The 16,942-nt window shown below is 34.8% G+C and overlaps 3 protein-coding genes and 4 non-coding genes across 7 annotated transcripts; 1 reads left to right on the plus strand and 6 right to left on the minus strand.

Moving 5' to 3' along the window:
* Positions 1-237: 237 nt before the first annotated feature.
* Positions 238-873, minus strand: LOC127805345 (putative lipid-transfer protein DIR1). The gene is made up of 2 exons (XM_052342245.1): positions 516-873; positions 238-406 (listed from the first exon to the last, which is right to left on the minus strand). The coding sequence occupies exons 1-2, from the start codon at positions 838-840 to the stop codon at positions 390-392; spliced, it is 342 nt and encodes a 113-aa protein (XP_052198205.1). The 5' UTR covers positions 841-873; the 3' UTR covers positions 238-389.
* A 1,849-nt stretch (positions 874-2,722) lies between these two features.
* LOC127805313 (uncharacterized) lies at positions 2,723-3,533 on the minus strand. Its single transcript, XM_052342243.1, has one exon. It carries the CDS (start codon positions 3,387-3,389, stop codon positions 2,814-2,816), a length of 576 nt encoding a protein of 191 aa, XP_052198203.1. The 5' UTR covers positions 3,390-3,533; the 3' UTR covers positions 2,723-2,813.
* Positions 3,534-8,523: 4,990 nt separating this feature from the next.
* TRNAD-GUC (transfer RNA aspartic acid (anticodon GUC)) lies at positions 8,524-8,595 on the minus strand. Its single transcript has one exon. It is a non-coding gene; the product is annotated as a tRNA-Asp (tRNA).
* A 111-nt stretch (positions 8,596-8,706) lies between these two features.
* Positions 8,707-8,778, minus strand: TRNAD-GUC (transfer RNA aspartic acid (anticodon GUC)). Its single transcript has one exon. It is a non-coding gene; the product is annotated as a tRNA-Asp (tRNA).
* Positions 8,779-8,889: 111 nt separating this feature from the next.
* On the minus strand, positions 8,890-8,961 carry TRNAD-GUC (transfer RNA aspartic acid (anticodon GUC)). Its single transcript has one exon. It is a non-coding gene; the product is annotated as a tRNA-Asp (tRNA).
* A 1,199-nt stretch (positions 8,962-10,160) lies between these two features.
* On the plus strand, positions 10,161-10,232 carry TRNAP-AGG (transfer RNA proline (anticodon AGG)). Its single transcript has one exon. It is a non-coding gene; the product is annotated as a tRNA-Pro (tRNA).
* A 122-nt stretch (positions 10,233-10,354) lies between these two features.
* Positions 10,355-13,658, minus strand: LOC127805236 (rop guanine nucleotide exchange factor 5). The gene is made up of 7 exons (XM_052342237.1): positions 13,057-13,658; positions 12,766-12,882; positions 12,521-12,675; positions 12,129-12,203; positions 11,753-12,043; positions 11,190-11,549; positions 10,355-11,109 (listed from the first exon to the last, which is right to left on the minus strand). Exons 1-7 carry the CDS (start codon positions 13,334-13,336, stop codon positions 10,576-10,578), a joined length of 1,812 nt encoding a protein of 603 aa, XP_052198197.1. The 5' UTR covers positions 13,337-13,658; the 3' UTR covers positions 10,355-10,575.
* Positions 13,659-16,942: the final 3,284 nt, after the last annotated feature.

The raw sequence follows: 16,942 nt of genomic DNA on the forward strand, positions 1-16,942 counted from the left end.
GTCATTTAAAACATTATTACTCAACTCAATAAATTTACCAAATAATTGTTTATAATTCAACCACATCACTTGCCTCATCTCAATCTCAAACGGAGCCTAAATTAATTAACATTGGATGGAAGCTAAATCCTATTCCCACCACCATATAGACAATAGAAAGTCAATACTCAACAAGAAGCACCTTAACCGACGGGGTAAAGTATAACATAGCCCAAAGAAAGTCAGTACTCAACAACATAGCTCAAAGCAGTTTATTATTTATTAATCAGAAGATTGAGCGTGACAGTAACTTCAATAGCTGGGTCATCTTGCTAGCATGCAAATTCTAGCAAGAATAACATACAGTTTTCTGTCGCATAGGGTAGAATATGACCCATGGCCTTCGGTCTTCAGGGCAAAGTGTAAGCTGCAAAGCAAAATTAAGAGTTTCAGGACTCAAATACATAGAACAACAGTGCAAGAATCACTGATCAGAAGTAAAGGAACTCATTAACAAAACTAATGTGATATCAGACCTCCACACTGATAGCCGACAGGGCGATCAGCAAGGTTGCAACGTTTGGGGATGGTGATGGCAACTTCTGGTTTGACCCCAGAACTTTTAGCAATGTTCGAAAGCATGACCGCGCAGAGGCAAGCTGGGTTCTGGCCCAGTTTCTTCACCTGAAGGCAGCAAGATTTTGAAGGTGTAGTGTTCACATTCATTGCAGCTCCTGCACAAGGAACCAGCTTGAAAGCTTCTTGATCTGGGGATGATTTTCCACATTCACCGGTACCATCGGCGATGCCCAGAAACAAAAGAACCCCCAGGACCAAAATGTATTTCATTGGAGCTTCCATTTCCTTACTACAATGTATGAACACCCACAACTCTGTGGTGGCTTTTTATACTAAACAAGATGAAAAAGTAGCTCAACTCAACATATGCTCACAAAGAGAAAAAGAAAAACCCACAGATCTTGGTGGAGAAAGCATTAGAGCAACTTTTATTGTTTCTATTGCGGCACTTTCTCCATTAAAAAGTGGATTGTGGGTTATCTGGCTATGTTGAGCCAATGTATGCAAAGCACCTACTGAAGCCAGCCAATGCCCTACTACTTTTTCATCGCAACCACTGTCAACTTGGCAGCAATCAAAATTAAATATCAAAACCTACCCAAACCTCCTCTCTAGAATTCTTATCTCACCAAACTGGTTTTGATGAATCCAGTTTGCAAAACCATCGTCGTGAGGACCCTATGATACTGGCCATCAGACCAGCAATAAGCAACTAAGCAGAAAGCATCTCATGTAACAAAGCATAACCTTGAATGGAGCTCAAATCAAAACCAAAAGTGAATCAGCACTTGAGCCAATCTGTGTTTAGAAGGCCAGTACTTACAAACTCTTCCATCAAGGGCAAGGGCAGATATAGGTGTAACCCAAGTTGTCACACAAATTAAGTTTTCTCTGTTCTTGATGTGAAATCTGAAGTCAGGAACAAAAAATTATTTAAAAAATGGTTGCATATGGATCCAGGGACCAGAGTGAGGTGGATTTTTCCCCTAAGATGCAGTCAACGCTCAAATCTGAAGAAGAGATGGGAACTAAAAGAGGACCAAACTTTTATTTGGTAGTAATTAGCAGACATGCAAGGCAATTATTTCTTTTCGACACGTTATTTACATTCAGATACAGAAGCAGCTAGTAGGTTGGTGCTATTGGTTTCTGAAAGAAGATAGACTGTTGGTTTGGTAACTTGGATTCCCATGTTAGCAAGGAACTTTAGGACTTTAACGGAAGCTGTAAAACAAATTTAGCCTTCTGGATATGAACAAAATTCAAGCTTGATAGGTAGACCCTATGTTTTCTTCTCCTACTCCTCCTGTTTTCTGCTCTCTTCTTGTTCTCTGTTCTTTTCATTCAATCAATGTTTAGTTATTCTCCTCTTCCCATTTTCACAGTTCTTCAACATGGGTCGTTATCAACACATTGTACATCCCTTAATATCCCACAGCAAGCTTCATGAAGGATCATTTTCAATGCTAAAAATCATAAGCAGACATGCAACCTCTGTACCACAAATACAAAGGCAACAGGGTCCCAACAAGTTTCTATGTCACCATCTGAATGTCCTACCAAATTTCATGACTAAAATATGGATATGCACACTATGTCAGAGATGCCAACACTATGACGATTTCAGGATTACACACACAAGGAAGAAAAATGAAAAGTCTGCACATATGAGAAGGGCCAGCCATGACAAAATCTCAGCTACCTCTACTGCCCTCTATTTGATTATGTTGTTTCCTTTTATCCTTATAGAGAATAAAGCAATTTATTTACCACCCTTCACAACGATCAACTCTTAATCTAGCCTCCACCACAACAATATCCTTTTTGTCCCAGTTGGGATGATAGCATTATCTAGCAATTGAGCAGCAAGCAAACAAGTAAAACAGAACCAAGTAGTAGCTCATTTCAAGCTTTGGGTTTGCTCACTTATCAAACTTCAAAGGTTTCATAACTCTCTCCCCGATCTTAAACAAATTTCAATTGAGGCCGAGAACTCGGTTTCTCGATATAACTGTAAAGATCTTTTAGCCTAGCTCAAAAATTTAAAGAGTCCGAAAATGTGTTAAATCTTTAGCTTATCCAGGCCTCAAGATTCACTAGGTTTCAATGATTTGAGACGAGATTCATTATCCATATATGCAGATTGCAACTCCAGAAAAGGAAATGGGAAGCAAAAACAGAATCATTTCATTCCGATGTAACAACATTCTCAATTCGCACCAAGCACAATGACATCAAAACCCTAGAACACAGCTCTACCGAGTAAAAGCATAAAGAACAAAGCAAACGTAGATGAGAAGCGCAGAGGGGACCAAGATCACGAGAGGCACAACAGCGCCGTACACGTGCAAGCTCCCGCAGCCGAGCGCTCCCAGCTTGAACTGCACGACATTGATTAGAGCCATCATCAAGCAGATGCACCCGGAAACCGAACCCGCCGCCGAGACCAAATACCCCACCCGGAGAGCGCTCTTGTTTACGACGGCGAGATCGAAGGTCAGGTCCCGGATGTGGAGCGTCCGGGGGTAGTGGTTACTGGAGCGGGCGATCCGGATGGCCTGCTTGAGAGCCAAGGCGATGAGGCTGGAGAAGAGGAAGGAGCTAAAGGAGTAGACGTGGAAGGAGACGAGGTCTTGCGCGATCTTGGCGGTGGGCAGGCAGTTCGGGTCGAAGTTGAGGGGTTGGGTGGAGGGGTCGGTGGGGTTCCAGGCGAGGCCGATGAAGACGGCTAAGGTGAAGAGGGAGTTCACGTTCACGATGCCGTCGAGGGCAGTTATCTGGATGCTGGTGGCGAGCTTGGTGGGGGGAGCGGCGGCGTCGTTGTCGTCCATTACCCGCCGGAGAGAAGCGTTTTCGGACGGTAGAGGGTGTAACGTGATTGACCGGAGAAGTAGGCAGATTCGTTGGGGAAGTGAGGAAGAAAGTATTAAGTGTTTTGAGCACGGAGGCCGCAGAGATAATCGGGTCGGGTAGTACGAAATGGGCTTGAAATGGCCTGCCTGCAACATGCAGCATCAATTTTGAGGCGAGATGGTCCACTACAAGGGCTGGCAACGAGCTGAGCTATTCATGAGTTGGCTCAAGATTCGACTCGAAAATTAGTTCAATAAGTTAGTTCATGATACAAATGAGTCAAGTTTGAGTTCAAATATTTGGCTCATTTAGTAAATGAGTCAAGCTTGAGCTACCATTAGTTCGACTCATTTGGCTCACGAGCCAGCTCAATATACTTATATATATATTAATTTTATAAATTTATTAAATAAAAAAATATTTATTACTTAATACTTAATAATATAAATATATAATTAATAATTTTATAAATATATTATTTAAATATATATATTATATATACCTCATATATTATTTAAATATATATATACATAAAAGTAAAGTAATAGTCAATTTCTAACTGAACCAAGCCGAACCGAGCCAACTCGTAGTCATCATCAAGCCGAGCTCGAGCTAAAAAAATAAGTTCATATCGAGCTTGAGCCGAGCTATAAGCTAACCTAAAATCAATTGAGCTGAGCTTGAGCTGGGCCAAGCTCGACTCATTGCCAGCCCTATCCACTACAGTGAACTCCTTTTTTCTTTTTTAAGTAAATTGCATTAATCATCCCTAAATTTTGACTTAATTACAAAAATTACTCATTATATTTTAAACATAGCAATAATCACCTCTATCATTAAAATGATCGTACACTATTTGAGACTATTTTCTCTCACTTTTCACATTTTCTCTCCCCTCATAATTTCACATTTCCTTTCTCTTATTTTTTATTTCATTACAAAAAAGATAAATAAGTAATAAAATATTTTCTTAGTAAAAGAAAAAAGTCCAAAGACTAAATAAATTCTAATATATGCATTTCCTAAAAAATAGAATATTTATGTTAAAAAAACTAAAAAATTTATATTACTTTTTTGTTTTTCTCTCTCTTTTTTTTTTTTTATGTGTTAGCCATTGTAAAACTCTAATTGGTTATTGGCTATTGCCACTTTGTTGCATTATCATGCCAACTACCTTTTAATACTGGCCCAACAGTGAAGTCGTATATACGGGAATATAAAGCCCCCAAAATTAAAAGGCCCATAATGTTGAAAATTTGTAATATATATTTTTTATTTTTTTAATAATAAATATTTTATTAAAATAATTAAATACAAAACACAATAAACTTTTTTATCTTCCCTTTTTCATTTCTCAATTTTTTATTATTATTGCTATTCCCAAATCCCAATTCCCATAATCTCATAAAACTTACTTTTTCTTCTAAGTTTTCTCTCTTCTCCTCCTTTTTTCTCTTGCACGCGTGCGTTTCGACAGTCACCACACACAACATACTTACTGTTTACTTCAGCCTTTAGATTGTTAGTCAACTTTGTCCATCCTTGACAGCGAAGCAGTCTCTCCTATCAGTGAGCTTACAGCCACTGACGCATTCCTGGGCTTTAGTCGAGGCACTAGCCAGTGACACCATTGTTTTGAAGGTCACATCCGCCTCCACTGCAATAGCAAGTTTCTTCTTAAGTTTTAACTTCTTGATTTGTTGTTTTTGAGGATTTCCAAGTGTTATTGTGTGTGGTATTTTTTTGGTTTTGATTTGTTGTGAACTTGTAAAATTGTGATTGGTTGTCTTTCATTTTGGTTATTTGATTCATTGATTCTAATATGTTAGTATATGCTTATAGTTTGTTTGTGAAAATTATTTTGAGAAATAAAGGAAATGTTTGTGTAAAAAGGTGTATTATTTATTTTATTATAAAAAAAATTAATACTCTTGAGAAAGCCTTGATAAATTTTTTCGCTTAAGGCCCCCAAATTCATTGGGTCAGCTCTGTTATCTTTCTCCATATTTTTCTTATCTTATCTTTCATTTTTGTATTGTATTTCTCTCTCTAATCTCATTTATCATCAACTAATTATTATTGTCACACATTGCAATATCATCATTATTTTTCCCACAATCTCGATCTATTTCACCTTATATCGTTTTCTCTCTTATTTAGATCTCTATTTAATTGATTATAACTATTAATATATCTGTTAGTGGATCTTTCTCTTTTATACTGAAATCGGTCACCACGAGTGTTATATTTTTCTCTAACATTTCTATATTATTGATAAAGGCCACCATTGCTCTTTTTTTTTGTCATTGCAATCTCATGGCCTTTATGATTTCTTTCATTATCACCTCTATCATATTGTCTTCCCTTCATCATTATTTCTTTTTGATCAAAAGCAAGCCATTGTTCACGTAGCCTTTATATTCCTATTGTTGCCCGAACTTCAAGTTAAATGGAGTTCAATGTGTATGTGCAAACTCAAAAGAGTGAGTGAAAGAAAGATGAAGAAAGAAGGAGCAAACAAGAGAAAAAAGAAAGAGGGAGAGAAACAAGAGGTGAGGTTCAACTCATTAGCAATAGAGATGAGAAAGAGCTAAAAGAAATAGAATGGAAAGAGATGAGAATATTTTGGATACTTAGAAAAAAATTAAAAATGGTAAGTTCACAACAAGAAGAAGGAATTTCAAGATAGTATTAAAGGTTGAGGGTAGTTGTTACTGCTTTTGAAACTTCTTACCACATGGTTTTATTTTTGGATAAATTCCATACAATTTTCTTAAAATTCAGGGAAAAAAAAGCTAGAAAGTATCTCTCCCTTGCCTTTTTTAAAGTAATAGAGACTCCATTTGACTTTATTAAACTTGCTAGTTTTATTTTTTCCATATCACTATTTTAATACTATAAAACTTTTTAAAACAACTAAAGTACCATCAAATTTCTCTTTCTCCACTTTTTACTTCACTGTCCCAAAGCCATGGTTGTCTCCCTTTTACCTTTCGCCCCATCCTTTTCCATCTCCCATTCTACCTCACCCCAAAGCAATGCCCAAGCATTTGGCCATATTTTTTAGGGGATTCGGTTCCATCATTTAATCATGTCACATGACTTAAATCCTTTTTTAATAAAATTACTATTCAATATTATTTAATATTTCTTGACCCAGGCCCAAATTAAATTGACAAAACAAAACCAAACTAGATAAATCCAATCTAATTCATCTTATTTCTTACATTTACTTAAACCCATAAACAATGTTTGTACTTAACTTTGGCTTCAAGTTCATAACTATATGAACCACCTAAATTGTTAATTATGCTTTTATAGCTTTGTTGAGTATATAGTTTTTTTTTTAAATTTAATTCAGAAACAAATAAAGTGACTCCAGCTCATTTTGTACTCCACACCTTATCTAAAATACGTGTATTTAGATTTTCTATAATTAGTTTAATTCTTAAAGTCCACTATAAATTAATTTAAATTGATGAGAAGCAGTAATCCAATTACTCCAGCCGGAGTCCTATCAAGCGGATTAAAATTGACTTGTAATCAACTTAAAAGATTAATTAAGCGTGAGACATAAGGATTTTGCAATAAATCTGAAAATTATAAAACTGTCAAAATAATTGTAATTCTCGTATGGGCTTCATTTTATGTGCAATAATTTACCAAGGCGGTAGATTTTTTCATTAAATCAATCTACAAAAAATGCTTTTACGGCCGGTTAACCAAATATTTGTTTCTTAATTTATTAAATGGTAAAATTAATAAACTATCACGTAACTTTAAAATTATAATTATTTACTCATTAAACTTTAAATTATAACCAGTTACTCATTGAACTTTACTCAACGTCAACCATCCATCATTCGTTATAACTCCGTCAACTATTACAAACAAAAAATATTAACAGAATTTGACGTGACTAACGAAATCTAACGTGGCAAAAATTAATTTAACATATACTCATTGAACTTTAAAAATGTAACTATTTATTCACTGAACTTTGTTCAACGTCAACCATCAATCACCTCGTTACATCACCGTCTGATCTTGAAACATATTAAAATATTTTTGTATGAATTTGAGACACTTATTTCTCAAATTAAAAGCCAAAAACTAAACTAATGATTTAAATTAAAAAAACTACTAATGTAAATCAAAAGTAAAAAAAATATTTGCTTAATAACGAGCCCTAGAGCCAAAAATTGATTATAAAAATTGTATTTATTCTATGCTAAAAACTAACAATCTTTAAACTTATAGGGTAAATGTACATTTATTGTATCTTATTTTGAATTCAAAAACATTATTATTAGTCAATAAAAAATGTATCATGTTTTATTAACTAATAAAATTATTTTGAGACTAAAAATATGATAGAATAAATATGTATTGTCTAAAATGATTTTTGTAATCAATTTTTGTCTCTTGGTCTCATTATTAAATACATTTTTTATGAATTTCTTTATTCACAATTGAGGTAAAAAAATTTAAGCAAACACTTTTTTTACTTTTGATTTGCATTAGTAACTTTTTTAATTTAAATCATTAGTTTAGTTTTTGACATTTGATTTGAGAAGCAAATGATCTCAAATGCATACAAAAATCTTTTAATATATTTCAAAATCAGACGATGATGTAACGGGGTGATGGATGGTTGATATTGAACAAAGTTCAATGAGTAAATAGTTATATTTTTAAAATTCAGTGAGTGTATGTTAAATTAATTTTTGTCATGTTAGATTTCGTTGGTATTTTTTTTTTTTGTAATAGTTGACGGAGTTATAACGAGTGATGGATGGTTGATGTTGAGTATAGTTCAGTGAGTAATTGATTACAATTTAAAGTTTAGTGAGTAAATAATTATAATTTTAAAGGTCAGTGAGTGCTTATTAATTTTAACTATTTATTAAATATTAAATTAATAATTTTATGAACTATATTCACATTTATCTAAAATTGAATTTAAAAAATTTATTATTGTTCCGTGGCTCACGTGGAAGGCCGCCCCAGTCCGCGGTCCGTCACGGGAACAGGCAAGCAAAACTCAGATATTCACGCGCGGCACGGCCTCACTCGACGCGAGGCTTCAACAGATGATAAAATGAAAAAACTCGCCGTTGCCGGGGATCGAACCCGGGTCACCCGCGTGACAGGCGGGAATACTCACCACTATACTACAACGACTTACGTTTTTGCTGCTTTCTTCATAAAAAAATATCATCAAAGTAACAAACTCTCACAAGATTTTTATTTTTAATGATAAAATATCATCCAACAAAATTGAAAAGGCAAACACGCCGTTGCCGGGGATCGAACCCGGGTCACCCGCGTGACAGGCGGGAATACTCACCACTATACTACAACGACTTACGTTTTTGCTGCTTTCTTCATAAAAAAATATCATCAAAGTAACAAACTCTCACAAGATTTTTATTTTTAATGATAAAATATCATCCAACAAAATTGAAAAGGCAAACACGCCGTTGCCGGGGATCGAACCCGGGTCACCCGCGTGACAGGCGGGAATACTCACCACTATACTACAACGACTTGATTGATTGAGCGGTAACCTATTATTTGCTATTAATCTATCCAAAAATAGTGTAGGTAAAAACACACTCCGTTTTAACTTTCTATTCAAATTTAGACTTAAATTTTAAGCATTACTTAATTCCAATTAGAGTACTTATTGTCGTGATTATTTACTAGCTACTTTAGATGATTTCAAGCTAAACATACAATGAAGTGGAAAAACAAACATGCTTTTTATTAAATAATACAATGAAGTATTATTTAATTCCAAAAAACATGTTTTTTTTTGGCAATTTTCTTCACTTTTAATTGACAATAAAAAGCGATAAATTAGAATTAAAAATAAATAAAAAATTAGATACCTTAATTGATAAATTTAAAAATTAAAATTAAATTAAAATAAAGTGAAAGTTGGGTTTTTTTGTGTGGTAATTTACCTTATTTGTTTATCAAGAAAAAGGTTTTAACTAGTGTTAAAATGTCCCTATACTCTACTCATGATTATCTAACATAGGTTTTAACTAGTTTTACTTTTTAGATATTCTACTTATGATTTTAGAGTTCATAAAAAACCAGCTTAACATTATATTTTTATTGTATATAAAGACTATCTAAATTAATTTTGTTGAATTATTAATAATGGCATCATCAATATCAACTCTTATTAAGCATGACGAACCGTTATTAAAATTGCGCATAAAATGCAAGACTCAAACTCAACATCACTTTTTTATTATTGGTTTTATTTGAATCAATTCTCATTTTACAAATTTAAGATGTGGAATCAAAACAAGTTTAGGAGTACTGTTTTACAAAATTATTCTCTGATAAATAAGAAATTTTTAAGAAAGATCAATCACATTCTTATAAAGTAAAATTGCTAAACTTTGACTTTAAGAATAATTTAGTTAAAAATAAAATAAATTATTATACTTTTAGATTCAAGGTCAATTTAGTATTGTATTTTAAAAAATGCCTAATAAACCATTATATTTGTAGATTAAAGGCTAGCGACTATAATATATATTTTTTAACGTTATTTGATTATATTTTAATTTATTTGTAATGTCAACTAATCTCATACAGTCTCAAATATAGTTTTAGAGAACCTCGTACACTTATATTTTGAGTCTCTTTTAAGTATAATTAATCCTCTGCATTTAATTGGGATTAAAAAAAGTCATTAAAATTGATAGACTGGAAAATTTTAGTGACTTGGGCATTTGGTCTAGTGGTATGATTCTCGCTTAGGGTGCGAGAGGTCCCGAGTTCAATTCTCGGAATGCCCCGTGTTTTTTCAAATTCCATTTGCTTTCTTCCAGTCGGCAGTTTGTTTGTTTTTTTTTTTTTCTTTTAAATTTAAAATGTGTTTCCTTTCTTCTTTGGAGTTTCACAAGCTGCCAAGCAACTGAGACAAAGCAATGGCATTTCACAAAGAGGTGTATATTTAGATATGATTCAGCTCTGGCCCCATCCATAAGTACAACATCGTAACTATATTATAGATATGATTCTACTGTCTGAAACTGAATTAAACAAGTGCAAACAACTAGCAACACAGAAAGAAATCAGGCGGGGTCTAGTAACCGATTAGTTAGTGCTAAACAATAAGTCTACGGCCGATCATACTCATCAACGATCAATCTGCAGCGACCTATTCGCGTCTTGGAGAACCGAAGAAGACTCCTTTTGACAGTGTCTGCTTTGGGTCCCAACCCGAGAAGCATGCACTTCAGCAGCCTGCTGGTTGGGGACTAAAGCCAAAGCTTTGGTGGCATTCCCACAGTTCTTGGTCTTCGCTTCCCCGCCAAGATAATTTGTCAAGACCCGTTTTACACCAAACCCGCGGCGAGGAGGCCTGTTGACGTTGATGCTCAGAAATGGAGTTCTCTCTCCCCTTGCCGGACTAACCAAGGGTGCAGCAGGCGAAAAGGCGGTTGGTGTGCCAAAGGCTGTTTTGTATGGAGTGCCCGAGACTGGCACCGAATGGGGGACTGGAACTCTCTTGTGGGCAATCAGACTTAATGCGGCGGGGACCGAGGAGAGCTTCTCGGATTGCCTAGTCAGGTCATCCACGTATAGCAGGTCGTCAATACGCGCACCAATGTTAAATGCTAGGCTTTCCAGAACTCTTGAGTAGCTTTCCAGAATGGATTTCCCGATGTCCTGGAAGATTCAAAAAGTTAACAAGTTCGTTGAAGCAATTAATAGGGATAGGGAGGTGAGAAAATACGATAGTGTTAAACCTTGTTGTACTGTATCTTGCTGGTATCCAAGGTGGTCTGTGTTAGACCAGGGAACCGCTGTTTCAAGCAAAGCAGGAGGCTTTCGGCTCTTTCTGCCAGCAATACCCTCTTGTCCCCATCAACAATTAGGTCCTTGACAATCTCCCAAGATGATTTCGAAGCTGATGAACGGTTTGCATTGATCACTGGTTTTGAGTGAATTCGTCTACGCCAAACATAAATTGATGCCTCCACCCGGTTTGCGATCTCCAGAGCAACATGTTCAGACGACAGGTCAAGACAATCAAGCAAGCACTCTGAGGAAAACTGTTCTGAAGTGATGTACCTGTAAATAAAATCTCCTAAACAAGACTTCCCATTCTGCAATCAGAGGAGGGGAAAACAAAAAAGGAAAGAAAAATTACGCGTAAGATCTCTCACTTGCACACAATTAATTATGCTACGGTTTGGTTATATAAAACAGCATTGCCTTGATACCCACTTGTATTCAAATCCATCGCAGGACGTCCGTCAAAATCTAGCTTTAAGAAGCGAATTTTTACGGCTAGGGTGGAAGTTCAAACCTTTGGGAGAGATTCCAAGAATGATTCAGGAACTTCCATTTCAGCTAAAGCAGTGCTGTTGATAGCAGTTGCAGCTTTTAGTATCTGACTTGCGCATTCCCGCTTGTGATGTAATTGCTTCCTCGTATCTTCATGGACACCGCCAGGAGGTACACGAGGCACAGGTAGCCACCATTTCTCCTCCTGTCGCTGAATGGGCTTTCGGAAAGAGGCTGAACCATCGGCATCTGGGGCTATAATCCCTTGATCAACATACCAAAACTCTGTGTCCCTAAAACTATCTAGTATCTCCTGGGACAGCAAAAAAATTTGTTTTAAACTTGAAATGCTTTTCAAAATAGAGAAGTTAACATGAAAAGGAGAGGCTAAATCTTACTAGGAGCATGTTATCTAGCTTACGAAGAGCTGGAAGGTTGATGAAAAGATCTGATCGCGGTCTGCAACTCATAACCTGAGCAACAAAAGCAAAACCAGTCGCCAAGCATGTAATTATGACAATCACCCAAGAAGCTGCGTTTTACCCATTTCCCTGTCCACTTATTACCTAGAGGAGTTGTCAACTAAATTTCAAACTTTATTCATGACTTTGCCAATGAAAATGGCCTCCGAGCATTAGCCAATTTTAACATTGCAAAAGCCAATTTCGAATTCAAAGTTCGTAATAAAACATCTCAACTAAGAAGAGAATATAAATTAGAGAAAAGAAGTATAACATCTAGGAAAATTAAGTAAACTGCTAATTGAATAAGAAACTAAGATTGCAATTACCTCGAGCTTACTTCCATCAGGAAATGTTTGCCAAGAAGGCATTAACTCAACGATGTGATCACTAACACAAAGAAGCCATTCCATCTCTCTTCGCCACATCAATTTCTTTTCAGATGGCAATGGTTCCAATCTCCAGAGTTGCCCAAACACAGATGCTGCAATTAGCTCGAAATACAATTATTAACCAAGAGCGAAAGATCAAAAGAAAACCAGTTTCAGCAATGAGGGAGACACAATGAGATTACCACAGAGATTGGTGATGGCGTTTGAAATTGCCAGCGCCGTGCAAACCCCTTTACCACTTCCCGACATGTCTTCACCGAGCAACAGCTTTGCGAACCTCTCTTTCATCATGTCAACTTCTACTCGATTCAAATGTCAAAAAAAACGAAGTTATAAAACCAGAAAATGCCAATGCGTAAAAGATGCACACGAACTGTTTGTCTTTTTGCGCGTGAAGAACGCAAACTCAAAATGTTTGAATTGAAGCCGTCTCAAGTCTTCGGACTCAAGATTCTGAATTCACCATTACCGACCTGAAATTTCCGAGCCCAGCTTCTTCAACCTCGAATCGTCCAAATGGGATTTGGCTTCGCCTCCAGAAACGTCAGAAGCCGAGCTCTTTGACAGATGGGCCTTGCGAATGGGCCAACCTAACGGCGCCGGCGACGAACACGGCTTTGCCTTGGCTTCGTCGGCCGAAGCATCTGAGCTCGATCTGCTCGAACATGTGCTAGTGTCTCTGCAGTCTCCGGCCGAATCGGTGAACGACTCAGTTCCATCTTGTTTCTTGCTCTTCTCAGCTGAAATCTCCATACTGCGCCTGGTTTCCAAGAAAACAAACCAAGCCAAGAAAGGCCAAATATGAACTAGGATTCTTGTTTTGGTTCAACCAAAAAGGAAGATACGGTTATACGGTTGAGCTTGGCAATGAAAACAGTCCCTTCATCCATTGATGGAGGAAAATTGAAACTTTTGAAGGGTTTGAGAGCTAAAAATGATAAGTAGAAGCTGCTCTAACGCATGATTTCAGAGATAGACGGCTTCTCTCTCTCTCTCTCTCTCTCTCTCTGAATTTGATTTAAAGTTGCCGATTGCAGAACGCTAACGTCTATCTGCCTAAAGTATTGACAAACAGATTCAAATTTTTACAACACGATCCATTCAAAAAAAATACTATTGAAATGATAACGTTAGCCGCAAGGGCACGGACACGTCAACACCGGCGAACTTCATATGCTAACGACACACGAGGTTCACCGAACTTTAGTTAAACCACTCCAGTTATTATTTTATGAAAATTGGTACTTTTGTTTTTTTTTTAAGTTTATCCATTTTTAGTAAATAAATATATTCTTTTATGCAAGCAATAAATATATTCATTTTTAGTTGTCTTTTTTATTTTATTTTTATTCACTTCTCGTAGGGTCCATATAAATAGTTTCAGTTTGGTCATAGCTCAGTTTTTTTTCATTTAACTTGAATTTTCGCAACTTTCATACCAAATATTTATAACTACTAGGTTGGTTTCGATAAGGACAACTCAAAGGGTATTAATAAGTTCAAAATTCAAGTAATAATACGTTAAGAACTGAAGAATACTTCAAATTTATCATATACATAATACATTAATTAGCCATAGTAAATATCATAATAATAAATAAAGCTGCCATAGTAATTAATTTCTTAAATACTCCCAGCTTTTCACGAGGTCTACGTGTTTTTGTTTGCCCTAACTTTCATATAATTCTATTTTTGCATGCCAACAATATTCGGAATCAATCAATTCTATTTTGGGTAATAATTAATTAATATATTATTTTTAAAATTATTTAATCAACTAATAAAATTATTTCTTTGAAAATAAGATATATTTATTATTATTTAATCATTTTCCTAAAACTGCCTTATATTACCCAAATTTGTTTTGTTTTAGAACACCATAACATTTTTTAGATTTAGATCAAATATACTCAATTTTTTTTTCTTTAAATATGTAAGAGTAGTTAATTAGATATTGACCAATACTTTTATGGTAAATATAAAATTATAGATTCCAGCAATTTTACGCCCTTTGTCATGGATGTTTTTAGTAACTTTAATATAACAAAAGAAAACCCTTTTTTATTAAAAAAAAAAAAAATCCTTCAAATAAGGGTGAGATTGTGGAGGTCTATTCTAGAATTTGTTTTAAAGGTCAAGTAAATATGCATTTCATATTAAGTATCAATGATCAAATTTCTCTAAAAGCACTAGACTGTCAATTTTGTGATTAATTTATTTAATATGTGTGATTTATGAATGATTAGGTGCACCGATGATTTTTCTCATCATAATAGAAGAAATGAAAAAAGTAAAGAGATTGTGAAGGTCAATCTCAAAAGGACCACTGCTTTGAAAACAACCCCCCAGGTTTAATTTTGAACTAGGATGGTTTATAAAATTGGACTTTAGAAGGGACAAGGCTAGGCTAATAAAAATATTAGGTGACCTAATGCTAGAGTCACCTAACGGCGACCCCACTGTTCTTTAATGACTTGGGTTTCTCGACTAATTTAAGATATAAAGTGCAAGTATATATATAAAAATAATAATAATAATAATAAAACTTGTATTTTGTTTCCTTGTCCTTCCTATTGAAGAACTCCAAATTCAGAATGGAGGGAAATGAGTGGGGAATTATTGTAAATTCGGTAACCTCGATATTAATGAAACATTATTTTATAATATTAATTCGTTGATTTTAGCTCACTACTAACTAGGTACGCAAGGTAGCAGCTCTTAGCCTTATGGGTCAAAATTAATTTAAAAAATCCGGCTCTTTTATAGCCTATAACTATAGAGATTTCTCACATTGATGCATTATATATATATATATGTAAATACGAATTTTCTAACTCTCACAAAACAAGCAAAAAGAAAAAAAGTGGAAGTGAATGCTAAAATTTTGGTGGTTGAATTTTGGTTGAAGTTGTCACCAGTTTGAGAAGTTCAAATGACATCGACCAAAACCCAAGAACCGGACCACCAACGGCTAGTTAGTTGAGGAATGAAAAGGCATCATCATGTTCCATGGACTATAATTTTCATTTTGTTAGAGAAAGCAATAAAATGGACAAAGACAGTGACCTTTCAGTACACAAATGGCATGTTCCACTCTGAATAAAGGCCAAAGCTCATCATTTACATTCACGTAGTTCTTCTCCGTCTCCACCCAACACACATCCCCCTTGCTTTGTCTCCATATATCTTGAAATTTAGATCCATATGTTAAAATTATATGAATAAAATTTTAATATAAAATAATATAATTCATCAATGTCCAATATTGATAAGAAAAAAATATGCTACATCTTGGTGTTGAGCTTGCAAAATAAAGAATTTAAAATTGTCCTAACGTTTTAAGAGTCAAGAGGGAGGGTGACCATAAAAGAAAATGTAATTAAAGAGAGTGGAGAGAGTATTTCAAAGGTTGAAGATGAGAGAGGTTAGAGCTAGAGAGTAGGCCTCCTTTTCAAATGAATTTGAATGAGGTTTAAGGTTCAAGATTTGAACAAGGGAGCTTGACTTCAACTCTTAACCATGTGACATTGTAACTGGATCATTTATGAAAAAAAAATAAAAAAATAAAAAATATCACACAGAAAATCAAGTGGGGCAAAGCCAGCTGAGGCTGATCTGGTTTCCTGATACGAGTAGAGATACCTTATTAATGGCCGAAACAGCCCAAAATAATGGGCCACCAACCAGGCCCACCACCCAATCTTAAAAAATGAATATTTCATATATAGTATAGATGCCCACAGAGCAACATTCACCCAGGCCCTTCATTATATCTTCTCTATGATTTTTTTATATGAATAATATATATTAAAAAATCAATCCATAGTAAAATCGGCAACCTTCTAAATTCAACCGCGTAGATCTATGTCTATCTACCTTTTTGGTAAGTCATCAATCATATCCGCAACCTATTTGGCCCATTTTCATTAAACTATTGGAATGATTATAAACTCGTGCATTTGATTGTAGGGTAGCAATGAGGTACTTTAAGACTATGGTCTACATTAATGATATTTTACTTTTTTAAAAAGCGTTTTTTTTTAATATGTTTTTGTATCATTTTATTTTTAATAAATATCATTTATTTTATTTCTATAAATTAATTAAGTAACAAGTATTTATTGATTGCTCGTCCATTGTTAGTCAAAAAATCTATTAACAAAAGATTGACATAAGAACCATAGTTGGATTGATTGAACCAACTAAATTATTTATTTCTGCTTTTTATTTTATTTTCAATTTTAAAAAAATATAATTTCTATATCATAGTTTTAATGAATTTACTTATTTATGAAAAACAAATATATCTCAATTCAACCATTAGATCAATACCTTTTTTGTTTTGATATATTAATCCAG

The sequence above is a fragment of the Diospyros lotus genome, chromosome 1, assembly GCF_014633365.1.
Source record: "Diospyros lotus cultivar Yz01 chromosome 1, ASM1463336v1, whole genome shotgun sequence".
NCBI classification, from domain to species: Eukaryota; Viridiplantae; Streptophyta; class Magnoliopsida; order Ericales; family Ebenaceae; genus Diospyros; species Diospyros lotus.